General features: G+C 47.3%; 1 protein-coding gene across 1 annotated transcript in view; it reads right to left on the bottom strand.

Moving 5' to 3' along the window:
• LOC311228980 (FERM, ARHGEF and pleckstrin domain-containing protein 1-like) overlaps positions 1–19,123 on the bottom strand; it is a 313,058-nt gene that overhangs the window by 22,272 nt on the left and 271,663 nt on the right. Inside the window, 3 exon segments of the mRNA XM_084314958.1 lie at positions 4,211–4,318; positions 7,761–7,930; positions 18,839–18,951. Coding sequence (XP_084171084.1) covers positions 4,211–4,318; positions 7,761–7,930; positions 18,839–18,951 — 391 coding nt within the window.

The raw sequence follows: 19,123 nt of genomic DNA, 5'->3' as shown, positions 1-19,123 counted from the left end.
CGAGCCTCCATTTAAAAAAAACCCACCCAGAGGGGTTGAGGCAGAGAAGGCTGACACGATTGGCAGACGTCATGAACGTGCAGGGGCACCCTCAACCGGGTAACCCGGGAGTTGACACTGCTCCAACACACCAGGGAATCAACCACCTTGGTGTTACCCAATGCGGTGGTTGTTCCTATAACCCCTCAAGAAAAAACTCCAAAACACACCTGCGGGTATACACTGGCTATACCACAGTACAAGTGTTTCAGTTTTCAAAAAAGGGTTATCCCAGGCCTACAGGTCGACGAAACATTACCTCGGACCGGGCCCGGCGATACGGGAAGCACAGGGTCACCAGAGGAGGTCAAAGACCACCCCAACAGGCCCCTCTTCGCCATGCGTGAGAGAGGAGCGAAAATAATGGAGAACCAGCCCCAAGCACACCGTACTTGGTATTCCCAGGCGGTCTCCCAACCAAGTACTAACCAGGACCAACCTGCGTAGCGGCCGAGATCTGACGAGATCGAGCGTGTACAGGTTGGCAAGGCCGTAAGCCATTATGACAGTGCTGAGTAAAAAATTTACCCAACCAGGGTCTCCATAGCGCTTAACCCTGTGACACCCGGACCAACCTGGCATTTTTCCCCTGAAAAAAGCCCAAGTCCCTCAGGGTACCAGAACAGCAGATCTGCATCCCCGGCGGACAACGGGTTCAACTGATCCGGACCAGCGTGACCAGAACCAGTCCCGTGCCCTAACCACGCCGACATGCCTACTCCAGGAGAAGGGGCAGATATGCGTGTTGATCTTAAACATGAAAAGAAGGCGCCACCCAGACGTTCGGGGCGAACCGCGCCCGGTGGCCCACCCCCAGGGCGTGAGACCCCTCTACATATGTTCAGATCCATTCCGTCATCATCCCCCAGATATGAACGAGAATCCGTCGACAACCAAAAACAGGTCGTCGGAAGAGGAAAAACCTCCATCCCAGTTGCTTTATAAAAACGCCGTTTTAACCCCAAGCAACCAAGGCGTGCCAGTCAGTCGCCTGATTACAGAACACCCCGAGCTAGCACTATGCGTGCGTCGGGACACAACCACATCAATGAACAGGCTATTTAGACCTGTCATTGAATCCCCAAGGCGCCCAGGGGAACGACAAGAGGGGTGTGATACTTCCTAACTCCAACTCTTTTTAAAAGAAAAGAAGGAAGCACCAACAGTATGTATCCCAGTCTACACAGCCGGGGGTATTTTTTTTTTAACATTTTTACATCCCACCACCCTCCCATAGAGAGGAGACGGAAATCCCCAGAGAGACTTCCCACGCGAGCTGTACAGATTGAAAAGAATATATTGCACCTTGAGCCATGTAAAAGTTTGGTTTTAGGGCTCTCCGGGGAGGAGGCACTGAACCCATACACACTCAATAATCGAATTGAATCGAATACACACACAATAGAGTAGGACTCCTTCTTGAGGTTCCACTCACCTTATCAATCTGAGGAGGAGGCTCTGTACTCTGAGGAGGCTCCCTCACATGGAAGGAGAGTCCCAACTCACAGAAGGCCCGAATAGGAGCTTCGGAGCTTCACCTACAAAAAATGGCAAAAACACTCTACAGAGGAACGCCGTTTTTCATAATGAGAGAATACATAATTCTCGATTAGTATCGGCCACAGGCCTTGCTAAGCACACACGAAAAGCGACCAAACAATCTTTTCCTTTAGGAAAATAAAGTTCCTCAAGCAGTTTTAGCACAACCTCAGCAATCAAGCTAAGGGTTACATCATATCCCTACCACACAGTGACACAATATAGTGTAACAACATGTCTGAGAGGAGGATGAAGAAGTCCCCAGGGAACCGGGGGGAAACACAACCCTCCTACTTTACCCTTAATACGGCCAGTTGAACAGGTAAACCTGTTAATATGTGAACACACTGTTCATTGTCATTACAGGCTGAGAAAAGAATCATTCTTTACTCATATGTCACTAAGCATAGCTTTATAGGTTAGTTTAACCCCCTTAGTTGTGAGTACACAGTACATAAAGACACATGATGTTTCTCAACACAACAAACCAGATCATTTTCACATCTGTAACAAACAACCCGATTTGCATGGAGAAGCTAAATACCAGTGACAAAACAGTTCACACATAACTCGCGTCGTATCCTAAATGTAGTGCAGCAACACTCGTTTTGGAAAACATCGTTATTTACAAAACATTTAGAAGGGAAAGCAAGAAGAAGTGTTCAAGGCCTGGTCAGGAACTTGCCTACCTTGAGCGCAGATCAAGCGAAACTGCAGTCTCTAACATGGCACCGAAGTAAACACAGCCGTCCTGTGTTTGACGGCACGGGCAGCTCGCTGCTCCAACCCGCCGCTACGGTGCTCCTTGTTGACGCAGCCCTCGCCGGCCTGGCTCAGGGCAGGTTCGACGAACATCCTCTGTCAAAGATGACGTCGTAGTCAAGAGTGTTAAAAACATGTTACCGTCACAGCACGTTCAACAGTGTAGCATTAAGCTAACGGCCGCTCTCGGCCGAAAGCAGCAAGCTAACGTTTACCTAGCCTAGTGACACAACAGGCCTGGTAAACACAGCGAGCTAGCGCCGCAGCTAACAGCTGACTGGCTAACACAGTAGGCCACAACTAGCACGCAAGCTAAGCAGCCACCACCTGAACTCGTACACAACGATACAACAAGTCACACTCCGACAGGCCGCCGTTCTGAAACCCTCCTCACTTTTTAAGAGAAAAGAGAAACAAGATGTTAACACAGTTTTACAACGGTGATTTTACCAACACCCGACGGAGCCAGCACAATACCCAACTGGCCTGTAGCTGACTTGAACACAGATCTTCCGCTAACTGCCCATATTTCCTCGTGAGGGAATACTCTCATTTGTATATGAAAGAAGGGGCCTCACGGTGACAGAGAAACATCCACTCGTCCAGAAAACACAGGGATCACCAGTGTTATTGGTCGTGGCCCACTAGTTAACTATAATGGGCTTCAGACCAAGGTCTTCCGTCGCCTAAGAGGCTGAACAAAGGACCCTAGTCTGGGGCCGGTTTTTATAAACATTGTCAGCTAGCCCCCATAGCACTAACAGACAAGTGGAGCTCGCCAGCAAAAACATTACTCACCAAACCTGGAACCCACCGCTTCTCACAACAGCGGCGCGTCCTACAGTCCAGCTGTGCCTTTACCGCAACCAGCACACAGCAAGGACTGCAGTTGGAAGGCATGTAGCGGCGCAAACTCCCAATACAAAAACCGGTGGAGGATTTTTAGAATGATCATCATCTTCCAGACACTCCAGTACGAAGACAATATCGCCGTATTTTCTCGAATATAGTGAGAGAGAAAATAAAGATATGATGTCAACGTAACTCTTGTTTTCCAACTCTTCTCCTACTATCACATTCACGTCAAGTGGGGATCTACCGAGGCACTTCCTTGTGGTGAAAGCGAGAAAGGAGAGCAGGTGACCACACACCTGCTTATGTAGGTGAGCTGATAGGGGTGTGGTCAGACAAATATTGGGATATAAAGGTACATTGTGGTCTTTATTCAGTGCGCGTGCACGTGTGCGAGGACAGTGCTAGAGTGATGCCGAGCGGATCCACTATGAAACAGAACCGTCTGTAGTGTGGTAGTGAAATGGTTAACTGTCTGTAGTGTGGTAGTGACAGGGTTAACCTTCTACAGTGTGGTAGTGAAAGGGTTAACCTTCTGTAGTGTGGTAGTGAATGGGGTTAACCTTCTGTAGTGTGGTAGTGAAGGGGTTAACCTTCTGCAGTGTGGTAGTGAAAGGTTAACCTTCTGTAGTGTGGTAGTGAAAGGGTTAACCTTCTGTAGTGTCAGGTCGTGAAATGTTAACCTTCTGTAGTGTGGTAGTGAAAGGGTTAACCTTCTGTAGTGTGGTAGTGAAAGGTTAACCTTCTGCAGTGTGGTAGTGAAAGGGTTAACCTTCTGCAGTGTGGTAGTGAAGGGGTTAACCTTCTGCAGTGTGGTAGTGAAGGGGTTAACCTTCTGCAGTGTGGTAGTGAAGGGGTTAACCTGCTGCAGTGTGGTAGTGAAAGGGTTAACCTGCTGCAGTGTGGTAGTGAAAGGGTTAACCTGCTGCAGTGTGGTAGTGAAAGGGTTAACCTGCTGCAGTGTGGTAGTGAAGGGGTTAACCTGCTGCAGTGTGGTAGTGAAGGGGTTAAAGGTCACCTGGTGGGTCTTGTAGAAGAACAGGCTGAAGTTGGTGAACACCACCCAGAGCTTCTGCCAGCCGTTGCTGTTCTTGAACTTCCTCAGCAAGTTGCCCGACAGCTGATTCTGAAACAAAACGAGAAAAGCAACATTGGCTACAAAAGCCACGAATAATAATAATAATAATAATAATAATAATAATAATAATAATAATAATAATAATAATAATAATAATAATAATAATATCCTAAACATCAGAGGAAATGTTGACATATAATCCTAGTGTGTTTGACAGAAGGAGAACATACAAAAAATAACTAATGAATTAAACATGTACTTACTGTCCCAAGATCAAATATACAGAAAACCTACTGTTGTTAAGTCTGGTTAGTCCTAACAGCCGCTTATTTGACGTTAATTTTGTACAACCTTCTGTACAGTCTTCTGAACATATAACTAAGATGTTCAGCACACAGATTTCTAACTGTGTGTTGCTTTCAATGATCGTACTACCACTGCCATTAACCCTTTCACTGCCACACTACAGAAGGTTAACCCTTTACTATCACACTACCGTCGGTAGTGTGATAGTAAAGGGTTAACCTTCTGTAGTGCGGCAGTGAAAGGGTTAACCTGCTGCCGTGCGGCAGTGAAAGGGTTAACCTGCTGTCGTGTGGCAGTGAGAGGGTTAAGAGGTACTACAGTACGCCAGATGATTTAAAACAAAAACAAAAAAAAAAAAAAAAAGATTTCCAAAAAACAAACAAACAATTTTTTTTTATGCAGTCAGGCCACTGAACTTAGAAGCAGGCCAGGCCGCGTGAATGCCTTCTACAACGCTGTTCCAGTTCCCGAGTGACGCGCGAGCGGCAGCCTTCACCGAGCTCTAGTTCCGCAAGGTTGGAAAATCACTTAGACTTCGTAAATATTTACCCGTTTCTCATACGGTTAACGATTCAGAAACAATCATTGCTCATCTCCGTGTGTTTATGTCGTTGCAGATGCTCAACAAGGTGGGTTTGATGCTGAGTCATGGCGGCAAAAGTGTCTTTATTATTTTCATTAGTTAACGTTATCATTAGCAGGTAAGTTATGAAGTCATTGTTTATCATAAAACCAACAGCATGACTGGCTCGTCTATTCTGTGCTAGATCAAGACACTATTTCAATAATGGATGACGGTGAAAGCATACACGCCAGCGAGAACAGTTAGTACTCTGTAGATATAACGTCAGCTAACGAGGTTGCACACCTATATCTTCTACTTTCATGAATTGTTTTCTACTCCTACTCTGCTTTAAATATCTACAGAGTACTAACTGTTCTCGGTGGCGTGTATGCTTTCACCGTCATCCATTATTGAAATAGTGTCTTGATCTAGCACAGAATAGACTCATCTCAATCCCCACGCCCCGTTCTTGATCCTCCAATCACCACCGTCGTTTCGAGTCCGTCCCGAGGGAAGCGACGGCTGTGATTGGAGGATCCTTGAAAACAGAGGCGGGGCTTGAGGTGTGGGTCAATTAGAATCTCTCCTCAGTAGCCAGAGACGTTTGCAGAATGGAAAAGAATGATTGAACACACCAACCAGAATAAATATACTGGCGTCTGGTTGGTGGCTTAGTGTAAAAATGTCAAAACTGTCTGAGTTAACCCGTTCACTGCTGCACTACCAAACGATTAACCCTTTTCACTGTGTCAATACACAGAAAGGTTAACCCTTTCACTGCCACACAACAGCCGGTTAACCCTTTCACTGCCACACGACAGAAGGTTAACCCTTTATACTATCACACAACTGACGGTTGTGTTGATGAGTTTTAATGCGGCGCGCGGTCCTCATCCGCCTGGCTCCTTTACCTCTAGACTCCTGCGGGAATCAGTAAAGGAGAGGCTCTGGACTCGGTACCAGCAGATAAGGGACAGAGGGACCGGTCCCTGGCCCCCGGCGGGCCCCAACGGGGGGGCCCCACTCTCCCTGACTGGACTCGGGTCCTCTACCACGGAGAACACACAGACGGGACAGCAGACAGACAGGAGAAGAGAGGGAGGAAGAGAGGAGGAAGAGAGGAGGAAGAGAGAGAGGGAGGAAGAGAGGAGGACAGAAATACAGAGACTGAGTAGGCATCACACAGGCATGCAGTGACCACACAGGGGGGCGTGTCCGGGCAAGGCTGTGAAGAGGATGCGGTTACCACGGCGACAGAGAGGAAGGAAGGAACGCAGCTGTGTGGATGTAGCGCTGGCGGCTACATCCCAAACAGGACCTGGGTTCTGTTGGTGTGAGATGAGGAGGACATCAAAGGGCACGTCTACACGCCGTACTGTACTGGACCCTCTCTCTCTCTCCCTCCTTCTCTCTCTCTCTCTCTCTCTCTCTCTCTCTCTCTCTCTCTCTCTCTCTCTCTCTATCCCTCCCCCCTCTCTCTCTATCCCTCCCTCTCTCCAGTGGGAGGAGAAGGAGGACAGAACCACAACAGGGGCAGCCAGAGGGGTTGGGGGTCATGGGTCAGGGGTTAGATAAGGGGCGTCACACACACATCGACCTAATCTCAAGTCCCGCCCCTCTTTTCCTAATCCTCCTATCACAATCACAACTGTCGCTTTGAGGGAAGCGACGGTTTGCGATGGGAGGATCAAGGGAAAGAGGGCGGAGCTTGAGATGAGGTCAGTTAGCCAATAGGAGGAGGAGGCGGGAGCAGTACCCTGTGGCCGTGCGGCTCGTCACATGATCTGAGACGTCAACGGAGAATACATTTTACATTTTTTTTAATGCAGATACTGTCTTTGCCTGTCGAGCTCGGAAATTGGGGAAAATAAGATGCCTGAATGGCACACGTTTAAAATACCTATTCTAATATAAATATAAGATAAGGTAAGGTATGGTAAGATAAGATAAGATTAAGATAAGATAAAATACAATACGATAAGATATTCCTTTATTGATCCCCTTGGGAAATCATTCAGTCATTCTCACATAATATTATTAATTAATTACTTAATAATATTATACGAAGTCCTGGTGCTTTTATCGGGTCACGAATGGGAGACTTAGGGCTAGATCCACAAAGAATGGATTGCACGGAGCAAGTTGCACCCTTACGTTACAATTCATTTTGAATTGAAAATGGGGGACCCTGATGTAAACAAGACGAAAGTCTTTCTCTGGTCTGCATCCCCTTAACAATTGTGTGTATTGAGCCGTACTCTACTGTACCCATTCTGCAATCTGTTAATAAAACTTTCATTCAATCAATCACCGTGCAGGATCTAGCCCCTAGAGGGTGGGGCGAGAGGGACGAGCTGAGACAAGGTGCCGTCAGCACGACTCAGACTGTGATGGACGGGCGACACCCGAGGATACTGCTCCCAGCGGAGAGAGAGAGAGAGATTATCAAGTGGATTAGGAGGAGGAGGAGGAGGAGGAGGATACAGCAGCACACACTACATATATACAGAGAGAGAAGAAGAGAGAGAGAAGGCAGGAAGAGACAAAGAAAGGAGGGAAAAAAACAGGAAGTGCAGGTTCTGCCGGTCGGAGGCTGCAGGTTGGTGGGCCGGTCGGTACCTCCACGGCTAGGCTAAAGTCCAGCATGGACACGCTGGTGTTGCGGTGCCAGCACACGTGCACCGTGGTGTTACCACGGTGGGGGGGGGCGGCGGGCCTCTCCAGGGAGGTGCGAGACGCCGCCATGTCATCCTCCGACTCCGCCTCCGCCGAGCTGTCTTCTGGGCATTCTGGGAAAGTCGGGGGGGGTGTTAGAGCTCAAAGGAGGAGGAGGGAGGAGGAGGAGGAGGGAGGTGGGAGGAGGAGGGAGGAGGAGGAGGGAGGAGGAGGGAGGTGGGAGGAGGAGGAGGGAGGTGGGAGGAGGAGGGAGGAGGAGGTGGGAGGATGGAGGAGGAGGTGGGAGGAGGAGGGAGGAGGAGGGAGGTGGGAGGAGGAGGAGGGAGGTGGGAGGAGGAGGGAGGAGGAGGGAGGAGGAGGAGGGAGGAGGAGGGAGGTGGGAGGAGGAGGAGGGAGGTGGGAGGAGGAGGGAGGAGGAGGTGGGAGGATGGAGGAGGAGGTGGGAGGAGGAGGGAGGAGGAGGGAGGAGGAGGGAGGAGGGAGGAGGAGGAGGGAGGAGGTGGGAGGAGGAGGGAGGAGGAGGAGGGAGGAGGTGGGAGGAGGAGGGAGGAGGAGGAGGGAGGAGGTGGGAGGAGGAGGAGGGAGGAGGAGGGAGGAGGAGGTGGGAAGAGGAGGAGGGAGGTGGGAGGATGGAGGAGGAGGAGGGAGGAGGAGGGAGGAGGAGGGAGGAGGAGGAGGGAGGAGGTGGGAGGAGGAGGAGGGAGGAGGAGGGAGGAGGAGGTGGGAAGAGGAGGAGGGAGGTGGGAGGATGGAGGAGGAGGGAGGAGGAGGAGGAGGGAGGAGGAGGGAGGTGGGAGGAGGAGGAGGGAGGATGGAGGAGGAGGGAGGAGGAGGGAGGTGGGAGGAGGAGGTGGGAGGAGGGAGGAGGTGGGAGGAGGGAGGAGGAGGTGGGAGGAGGGAGGAGGTGGGAGGTGGGAGGAGGAGGGAGGAGGAGGTGGGAGGATGGAGGAGGAGGTGGGAGGAGGGAGGAGGTGGGAGGAGGGAGGAGGTGGGAGGTGGGAGGAGGTGGGAGGTGGGAGGAGGAGGGAGGAGGAGGTGGGAGGATGGAGGAGGAGGTGGGAGGAGGGAGGAGGTGGGAGGTGGGAGGAGGTGGGAGGAGGGAGGAGGGAGGAGGGAGGAGGTGGGAGGAGGTGGGAGGTGGGAGGAGGTGGGAGGAGGGAGGAGGAGGAGGGAGGAGGTGGGAGGAGGGAGGAGGAGGTGGGAGGTGGGAGGAGGAGGGAGGAGGTGGGAGGAGGAGGGAGGAGGGAGGAGGTGGGAGGAGGTGGGAGGAGGTGGGAGGTGGGAGGAGGTGGGAGGAGGGAGGAGGAGGAGGGAGGAGGTGGGAGGAGGGAGGAGGAGGTGGGAGGTGGGAGGAGGAGGGAGGAGGTGGGAGGAGGAGGGAGGAGGGAGGAGGTGGGAGGAGGAGGGAGGAGGTGGGAGGAGGAGGAGGAGGTGGGAGGAGGTGGGAGGAGGAGGAGGAGGGAGGAGGTGGGAGGAGGAGACCGCAGCACAACTCCTGCTTATGTACCGTCAGATGTTTCTATAGACCTGTTCGCTGTAGACGTCAGACTCGGTGCACCTCAAGGGGGCAAAAGGAACGTAATCCTGGTCGGAACGACGGGGCAGACTACGATATATTTGCATTCATTAGCCACGCTAGAGATCTCTAAACAATCAAATCTGTGCCAAAGCTAGACGTGTAAAAAATTTGAAAGACTCACACTCACAGCCGTGATTCCGATTTGGCTAAATGACATCCAGACGTTTTCGTTTGAAATTACTTTTAGTCAGGGGAGTGTTTTATTTTCGTGCAGGTCCGGGGCAACTTAGTCACATGACTCAGTTTGGTGTTGCTGATTGGCTCGAACGTGGTATGTTTGTAGACAGCGAACAGGTCTATAGTTGCACATCTAAAAAGGTGCCCCCCCCCCCTCGTGGTTTACCTTCACGTCATTTTGTTAAAGACTCACCTCTTCTCACTGGCTTTTCCTTCAGGTACTTTAGTCTCTAAAAATTGTATCTACCTACTTCAGTTGTAAAAGATTTGTCCAAACTTCAAATAATTTATTATCATTATTATTTATTTAGAACAATTTGTTAATATATATGTAATGGATGGTACCGTGAAGCGCAGTCACGAAGGGCTGGGGTGAGTAGCGGTGCTGTGGGTTAAACTCACTCTCATCCTCAAAAGACACAGACACGTTACAAAGCAGTGAGTTCATCTCTTGGTATAGCGGTCTGTGCTGTTGACTGCGGCGTGGGAGACCATGGGTTCGAAACTCCTTCGGGGCATCGAAGTTTGAGGTGACGATGTCACAACCGTAACATATATTATATAATATTGCAGCGAGCGTTGTCTCCATCTAGCTTTGTAAAGTGTAACCACACTTGCAACCGTTTTCGGCTTGCCATTGCCCCGACTGCTTTGTTGTTGAATCAAGTCAAATCCTAGGTAAGCGTGTATTGTGCGCGTGAACGTTGACGTGAAGAGATTTAATAAAAAAAAATTACCGAAATGTGGCACCGGTGGATCTCACGTGAATCGGTACTCGGTAGTACCGACGTGATTCGGTCGATACCCTTAAAAGTACCGGATTCGGTACCCATCCCTAATTCACAGTACTTTTGTACTTTGTATTGTGCAGCACTTTGGTCAACCTCGGTTGTTTTTAAATAAATCTGACCTAGACCCTTATATATTTGCCTTATTCACATTGTCTAACGTAAAATGTTGCAAAGGTGCACTTCATTGTTTGACTGTGATGTCATTGGCTGCTTTTATATAATTATAATTTTATATAATTATATACGTATATATATATATATATATATATAACATTCTATCCATGCGAATCAACTGGGTTCTGGTTGTCCCCTAGACAGCGACCACAAATATATGTACAAGACCGGTTGGACCCATGACCGTATTGTCTACCAGAACTTTACACAAGGTCACAGTGTTTATGTAACTTCACAAGAAAACACACTCAGCTGGATATACTCTATATACACTGTGATTTAATGAATCTAAGTGGTTTGACAGTAATACTGTGACGTATATGTTTATTTCCTTGGCAGAAGTCGTTCATTTTGGCCAATTGTGCCAAATGTGCTCTCTCTATGCAAATCGACGTCTGGCTCTTAAGTAAGCCTCTTAATACTGCTGAGTCTGCTAAAAGGGTCGTATCGGAGCAGGGACAAATCGCTCCGCTATCATTTCAACTGACGTTCCTTAACCTGTTAATCTGTAGACCGTTTTCGCATAAAAGGTACATGCCTAAGTAAATGGAAGATTGCTCCACTTCTGCAAGGTCAATTTGCATGTTCTTGGTATCTAGGAACATCTAGGGACCTGGGGGTATGTATTTCCAGTGTTAGAAATATTGTGATTTCAGATCAGAGAAATCTCGTGATGGGCATTCAGCGGTCGGGGGGTAAACCCGATAAAAGCCGCGAGTGGCATTCAAAGTGTTAATTTAATTCGATTTTAGCCTCTCTTAAGACTTTTAGTTGTGTTTTTGCCTGGAACTTGCTTTTTGTTTGTATTTGTTATGTTTGTTTGGTGGATCAGGTCGCTCTTTCAAATGAGACTCAATGAGATTTTTACCTGTTTAAATAAAGGTTTGAAAGGAAATGAAAACGTGGCATTCCATCTTTTCGCCAAACAAGAGATAGAGAGGGTCTCTTACTAACAAGAGAGAGAGAGGGTCTCTTACTAACAAGAGAGAGAGAGGGTCTCTTACAAACAAGAGAGAGAGAGGGTCTCTTACTAACAAGAGAGAGAGAGAGGGTCTCTTACTAACAAGAGAGAGGGTCTCTTACTAACAAGAGAGCGAGAGGGTCTCTTACAAACAAGAGAGAGAGAGGGTCTCTTACTAACAAGAGAGAGAGAGGGTCTCTTACTAACAAGAGAGAGAGAGGGTCTCTTACAAACAAGAGAGAGAGAGGGTCTCTTACTAACAAGAGAGAGAGAGAGGGTCTCTTACTAACAAGAGAGAGGGTCTCTTACTAACAAGAGAGCGAGAGGGTCTCTTACAAACAAGAGAGAGAGAGGGTCTCTTACTAACAAGAGAGAGAGAGGGTCTCTTACTAACAAGAGAGAGAGGGTCTCTTACAAACAAGAGAGAGAGAGGGTCTCTTACTAACAAGAGAGAGGGTATCTTACAAACAAGAGAGAGAGAGGGTCTCTTACAAACAAGAGAGCGAGAGGGTCTCTTACTAACAAGAGAGAGAGAGGGTCTCTTACTAACAAGAGAGAGAGAGGGTCTCTTACTAACAAGAGAGCGAGAGGGTCTCTTACTAACAAGAGAGAGAGAGGGTCTCTTACTAACAAGAGAGAGAGAGGGTCTCTTACAAACAAGAGAGAGAGAGGGTCTCTTACTAACAAGAGAGAGAGAGGGTCTCTTACTAACAAGAGAGAGAGAGGGTCTCTTACAAACAAGAGAGAGAGAGGGTCTCTTACTAACGAGAGAGAGAAGGTCTCTTACTAACAAGAGAGAGAGAGGGTCTCTTACAAACAAGAGAGAGAGAGGGTCTCTTACTAACAAGAGAGAGAGAGGGTCTCTTACTAACAAGAGAGAGAGAGGGTCTCTTACTAACAAGAGAGAGAGAGGGTCTCTTACTAACAAGAGAGAGAGAGGGTCTCTTACTAACAAGAGAGAGAGAGAGGGTCTCTTACTAACAAGAGAGAGAGAGGGTCTCTTACAAACAAGAGAGAGAGAGGGTCTCTTACTAACAAGAGAGATAGAGAGGGTCTCTTACTAACAAGAGAGAGAGAGGGTCTCTTACTAACAAGAGAGAGAGAGGGTCTCTTACAAACAAGAGAGAGAGAGGGTCTCTTACTAACAAGAGAGAGAGAGAGGGTCTCTTACTAACAAGAGAGAGGGTCTCTTACTAACAAGAGAGCGAGAGGGTCTCTTACAAACAAGAGAGAGAGAGGGTCTCTTACTAACAAGAGAGAGAGAGGGTCTCTTACTAACAAGAGAGAGAGAGGGTCTCTTACAAACAAGAGAGAGAGAGGGTCTCTTACTAACAAGAGAGAGAGAGAGAGAGGGTCTCTTACTAACAAGAGAGAGGGTATCTTACTAACAAGAGAGCGAGAGGGTCTCTTACAAACAAGAGAGAGAGAGGGTCTCTTACTAACAAGAGAGAGAGAGGGTCTCTTACTAACAAGAGAGAGAGGGTCTCTTACAAACAAGAGAGAGAGAGGGTCTCTTACTAACAAGAGAGAGGGTATCTTACAAACAAGAGAGAGAGAGGGTCTCTTACAAACAAGAGAGCGAGAGGGTCTCTTACTAACAAGAGAGAGGGTCTCTTACTAACAAGAGAGAGAGAGGGTCTCTTACTAACAAGAGAGCGAGATGGTCTCTTACTAACGAGAGAGAGAGGGTCTCTTACTAACAAGAGAGAGAGAGGGTCTCTTACAAACAAGAGAGAGAGAGGGTCTCTTACTAACAAGAGAGAGAGAGGGTCTCTTACTAACAAGAGAGAGAGAGGGTCTCTTACAAACAAGAGAGAGAGAGAGGGTCTCTTACTAACAAGAGAGAGAGAAGGTCTCTTACTAACAAGAGAGAGAGAGGGTCTCTTACAAACAAGAGAGAGAGAGGGTCTCTTACTAACAAGAGAGAGAGAGGGTATCTTACTAACAAGAGAGAGAGAGGGTCTCTTACTAACAAGAGAGAGAGAGGGTCTCTTACTAACAAGAGAGAGAGAGGGTCTCTTACTAACAAGAGAGAGAGAGGGTCTCTTACTAACAAGAGAGAGAGAGGGTCTCTTACAAACAAGAGAGAGAGAGGGTCTCTTACTAACAAGAGAGAGAGAGAGGGTCTCTTACTAACAAGAGAGAGGGTCTCTTACTAACAAGAGAGCGAGAGGGTCTCTTACAAACAAGAGAGAGAGAGGGTCTCTTACTAACAAGAGAGAGAGAGGGTCTCTTACTAACAAGAGAGAGAGAGGGTCTCTTACTAACAAGAGAGAGAGGGTCTCATACAAACAAGAGAGAGAGAGGGTATCTTACTAACAAGAGAGAGAGAGAGAGGGTCTCTTACTAACAAGAGAGAGAGAAGGTCTCTTACTAACAAGAGAGAGAGAGGGTCTCTTACAAACAAGAGAGAGAGAGGGTCTCTTACTAACAAGAGAGAGAGAGGGTCTCTTACTAACAAGAGAGAGAGAGGGTCTCTTACTAACAAGAGAGAGATAGGGTCTCTTACTAACAAGAGAGAGAAGGGGTCTCTTACTAACAAGAGAGAGAGAGGGTCTCTTACTAACAAGAGAGAGAGGGTATCTTACAAACAAGAGAGAGAGAGGGTCTCTTACTAACAAGAGAGAGAGAGGGTCTCTTACTAACAAGAGAGCGAGAGGGTCTCTTACTAACAAGAGAGAGAGGGTCTCTTACTAACAAGAGAGAGAGGGTCTCTTACTAACAAGAGAGAGAGAGGGTCTCTTACTAACAAGAGAGCGAGAGGGTCTCTTACTAACAAGAGAGAGAGAGGGTATCTTACTAACAAGAGAGAGAGGGGGTCTCTTACTAACAAGAGAGAGAGGGTCTCTTACAAACAAGAGAGAGAGAGAGGGTCTCTTACTAACAAGAGAGAGAGAGGGTCTCTTACTAACAAGAGAGAGAGAGGGTCTCTTACTAACAAGAGAGAGAGGGGGTCTCTTACTAACAAGAGAGAGAGAGGGTCTCTTACTAACAAGAGAGAGATGGTCTCTTACAAACAAGAGAGAGGGAGGGTCTCTTACTAACAAGAGAGAGAGAGGGTCTCTTACAAACAAGAGAGAGAGAGAGTCTCTTACTAACAAGAGAGAGAGAGGGTCTCTTACTAACAAGAGAGAGAGGGTCTCTTACTAACAAGAGAGAGAGAGGGTCTCTTACTAACAAGAGAGAGAGAGGGTCTCTTACAAACAAGAGAGAGAGGGTCTCTTACAAACAAGAGAGTGAGGGGGTCTCTTACAAACAAGAGAGAGAGGGTCTCTTACTAACAAGAGAGAGAGAGGGTCTCTTACTAACAAGAGAGCGAGATGGTCTCTTACTAACAAGAGAGAGAGAGGGTCTCTTACTAACAAGAGAGAGAGAGGGTCTCTTACAAACAAGAGAGAGAGAGGGTCTCTTACTAACAAGAGAGAGAGAGGGTCTCTTACTAACAAGAGAGAGAGAGGGTCTCTTACAAACAAGAGAGAGAGAGGGTCTCTTACTAACAAGAGAGAGAGAAGGTCTCTTACTAACAAGAGAGAGAGAGGGTCTCTTACAAACAAGAGAGAGAGAGGGTCTCTTACTAACAAGAGAGAGAGAGGGTATCTTACTAACAAGAGAGAGAGAGGGTCTCTTACTAACAAGAGAGAGAGAGGGTCTCTTACTAACAAGAGAGAGAGAGGGTCTCTTACTAACAAGAGAGAGAGAGGGTCTCTTACTAACAAGAGAGAGAGAGGGTCTCTTACAAACAAGAGAGAGAGAGGGTCTCTTACTAACAAGAGAGAGAGAGAGGGTCTCTTACTAACAAGAGAGAGGGTCTCTTACTAACAAGAGAGCGAGAGGGTCTCTTACAAACAAGAGAGAGAGAGGGTCTCTTACTAACAAGAGAGAGAGAGGGTCTCTTACTAACAAGAGAGAGAGAGGGTCTCTTACTAACAAGAGAGAGAGGGTCTCATACAAACAAGAGAGAGAGAGGGTATCTTACTAACAAGAGAGAGAGAGAGGGTCTCTTACTAACAAGAGAGAGAGAAGGTCTCTTACTAACAAGAGAGAGAGAGGGTCTCTTACAAACAAGAGAGAGAGAGGGTCTCTTACTAACAAGAGAGAGAGAGGGTCTCTTACTAACAAGAGAGAGAGAGGGTCTCTTACTAACAAGAGAGAGATAGGGTCTCTTACTAACAAGAGAGAGAAGGGGTCTCTTACTAACAAGAGAGAGAGAGGGTCTCTTACTAACAAGAGAGAGAGGGTATCTTACAAACAAGAGAGAGAGAGGGTCTCTTACTAACAAGAGAGAGAGAGGGTCTCTTACTAACAAGAGAGCGAGAGGGTCTCTTACTAACAAGAGAGAGAGGGTCTCTTACTAACAAGAGAGAGAGGGTCTCTTACTAACAAGAGAGAGAGAGGGTCTCTTACTAACAAGAGAGCGAGAGGGTCTCTTACTAACAAGAGAGAGAGAGGGTATCTTACTAACAAGAGAGAGAGGGGGTCTCTTACTAACAAGAGAGAGAGGGTCTCTTACAAACAAGAGAGAGAGAGAGGGTCTCTTACTAACAAGAGAGAGAGAGGGTCTCTTACTAACAAGAGAGAGAGAGGGTCTCTTACTAACAAGAGAGAGAGGGGGTCTCTTACTAACAAGAGAGAGAGAGGGTCTCTTACTAACAAGAGAGAGATGGTCTCTTACAAACAAGAGAGAGGGAGGGTCTCTTACTAACAAGAGAGAGAGAGGGTCTCTTACAAACAAGAGAGAGAGAGAGTCTCTTACTAACAAGAGAGAGAGAGGGTCTCTTACTAACAAGAGAGAGAGGGTCTCTTACTAACAAGAGAGAGAGAGGGTCTCTTACTAACAAGAGAGAGAGAGGGTCTCTTACAAACAAGAGAGAGGGTCTCTTACAAACAAGAGAGTGAGGGGGTCTCTTACAAACAAGAGAGAGAGGGTCTCTTACTAACAAGAGAGAGAGAGGGTCTCTTACTAACAAGAGAGAGAGAGGGTCTCTTACTAACAAGAGAGAGAGGGGGTCTCTTACTAACAAGAGAGAGAGGGTCTCTTACAAACAAGAGAGAGGGAGGGTCTCTTACAAACAAGAGAGAGAGGGTCTCTTACAAACAAGAGAGAGAGAGGGTCTCTTACTAACAAGAGAGAGAGAGGGTCTCTTACTAACAAGAGAGAGAGAGGGTCTCTTACAAACAAGAGAGAGAGAGGGTATCTTACTAACAAGAGAGAGAGGGTCTCTTACTAACAAGAGAGAGAGAGGGTCTCTTACAAACAAGAGAGAGAGGGTCTCTTACTAACAAGAGAGAGAGGGTCTCTTACTAACAAGAGAGCGAGAGGGTATCTTACTAACAAGAGAGAGAGAGGGTCTCTTACTAACAAGAGAGAGAGGGGGTCTCTTACTAACAAGAGAGAGAGAGGGTCTCTTACTAACAAGAGAGAGAGAGGGTCTCTTACTAACAAGAGAGAGAGGGGGTCTCTTACAAACAAGAGAGAGAGGGGGTCTCTTACTAACAAGAGAGAGAGAGAGGGTATCTTACTAACAAGAGAGAGAGGGTCTCTTACAAACAAGAGAGTGAGGGTCTCTTACAAACAAGAGAGAGAGAGGGTCTCTTACAAACAAGAGAGAGGGGGTCTCTTACTAACAAGAGAGAGAGAGGGTCTCTTACAAACAAGAGAAAGAGAGGGTCTCTTACAAACAAGAGAGAGAGGCTCTCTTACAAACAAGAGAGAGAGAGGGTCTCTTACTAACAAGAGAGAGAGAGGGTCTCTTACAAACAAGAGAGAGAGAGGGTATCTTACTAACAAGAGAGAGAGGGTCTCTTACAAACAAGAGAGAGAGGGTCTCTTACAAACAAGAGAGAGAGGGTCTCTTACTAACAAGAGAGAGAGAGGGTCTCTTACTAACAAGAGAGAGAGGGTCTCTTACTAACAAGAGAGAGAGAGGGTCTCTTACAAACAAGAGAGAGAGAGGGTCTCTTACAAACAAGAGAGAAAGGGTCTCTTACTAACAAGAGAGCGAGGGGGTCTCTTACTAACAAGAGAGCGAGGGGGTCTCTTACAATAAGAGAGAGAGGGTCTCTTACAAACAAGAGAGCGAGGGGGTCTCTTACAATAAGAGAGAGAGGGTCTCTTACAAACAAGAGAGCGAGGGGGTCTCTTACAATAAGAGAGAGAGGGTCTCTTACAAACAAGAGAGCGAGAGGGTCTCAGCTTTATGAAGGAGGGTCTGGACAGGCTGTTCGGGGTCGAGAGGGGGCTAACGAAGGCAACGTGTTCCACCGATGACCTGTGTTTTCAGCTGTCTTCATCTTTCCTCATTCATGTCAATATTGACCATACACAGAACCATTCTATGTATGGTCATGTTTACCTTTGACCTGGAAATAATATAGGTGTCAGGCGAGCAACCCACACAAAATGCGCATGCTGCACACAAAACATGCAATATCTCGCGTTCCAGGAAACGAGACTGGATTATTTTGAAACGGGACGGGTTTTAGCATGGGATAGCGCAGGAACGAAGGTATGTAGAAATAAACGGTTTGTTCCCTGTTGGAGTATAAATATTCCCTTTCAAATGAGCCATACTATTGTCTCCATAGCTATAATATAGAATATACGATAGGTCTGCAAACATCTAGGAAAATGGTCAAAAACTAACGCTGGCGCCAGGGAGTACAGATGGAAAAACAGCATGGCAGTCAATGAGTTAAAACCGGTTGATAGGCCAATGCAATGCTGTTATTATTAGAGGCTACGATGGTGAATGGTGTCATTTTGATTTATTGTCGGTCAGCTGAGCCGATGAAGGATTATCTGAAGTGCCTATTTATGTGCAATACCCTTTGATTTTAATGATCCATGATGAGGTCAGTGCTGAAGTCAGCGCTGCCGGTCTCCCAGTACGAAGTGCTCCGTGTGAAAACAGCTTTAAAAACTCCACTTATCCCATCATGTTGCCTGGAGACGGGTTACCTAGGTTACTGTCGGAAATCACCAGCGACCTCGTGATTTGATTCAGAACATTAGGGGTGCAATCCGATTATCCGACGATTCCCGGATACATCGATATGTTGGGATTTGAATTGTTGTTGTTTCTTTTACACCGTAACACCGTAATACCTTTTAGCATTGTTACAATTGTAAAAAACCGACAGAATTGACTTCAGAAGTCACTAATTGTTCTGAGAGCTTAAATTAGACACCAACGAAAATAACACATTTAAAAGCCAGACACTTAGACTAAGAAGTTCCCTGAATTGCGCTGAATCGACGCATAATCACAAAAAAAGGTATAATTTAATCATTTATTTCCCCCACCGCTAGCATCTATACGGCATCTGTCCACCGACTCACTGTTGTCAGGCAGAGTGCTGGTCAGCAGTTCAGACGACGGCCCGTTGCTGGTCTCTGCCATGTCTATCGCCATCTTGATGTCCTCCATCCACTTCTCCATCTCTGATACAGAACTACAGGGAGAGACACAGGGGGGGGGGGGGGGGGGGGGGGGGGTCACTGTGTAACCATGACAACGTACGTGTCTGTGAAAACTGCTGGTTCTAGAGACTCTACAGGGAGAACATGTTCATTAGTGCTCGGAGACAGTGGAGTGGTTTAGAAACCCACCTCTAGAACCACAAG

Source organism: Notolepis coatsorum (genome assembly GCF_963971535.1).
Source record: "Notolepis coatsorum genome assembly, chromosome: 5".
Classification (NCBI taxonomy): domain Eukaryota; kingdom Metazoa; phylum Chordata; class Actinopteri; order Aulopiformes; family Paralepididae; genus Notolepis; species Notolepis coatsorum.
The sequence above is the reverse complement of the archived record's forward strand: the minus strand, read 5'-3'. Positions and strand labels throughout refer to the sequence as shown.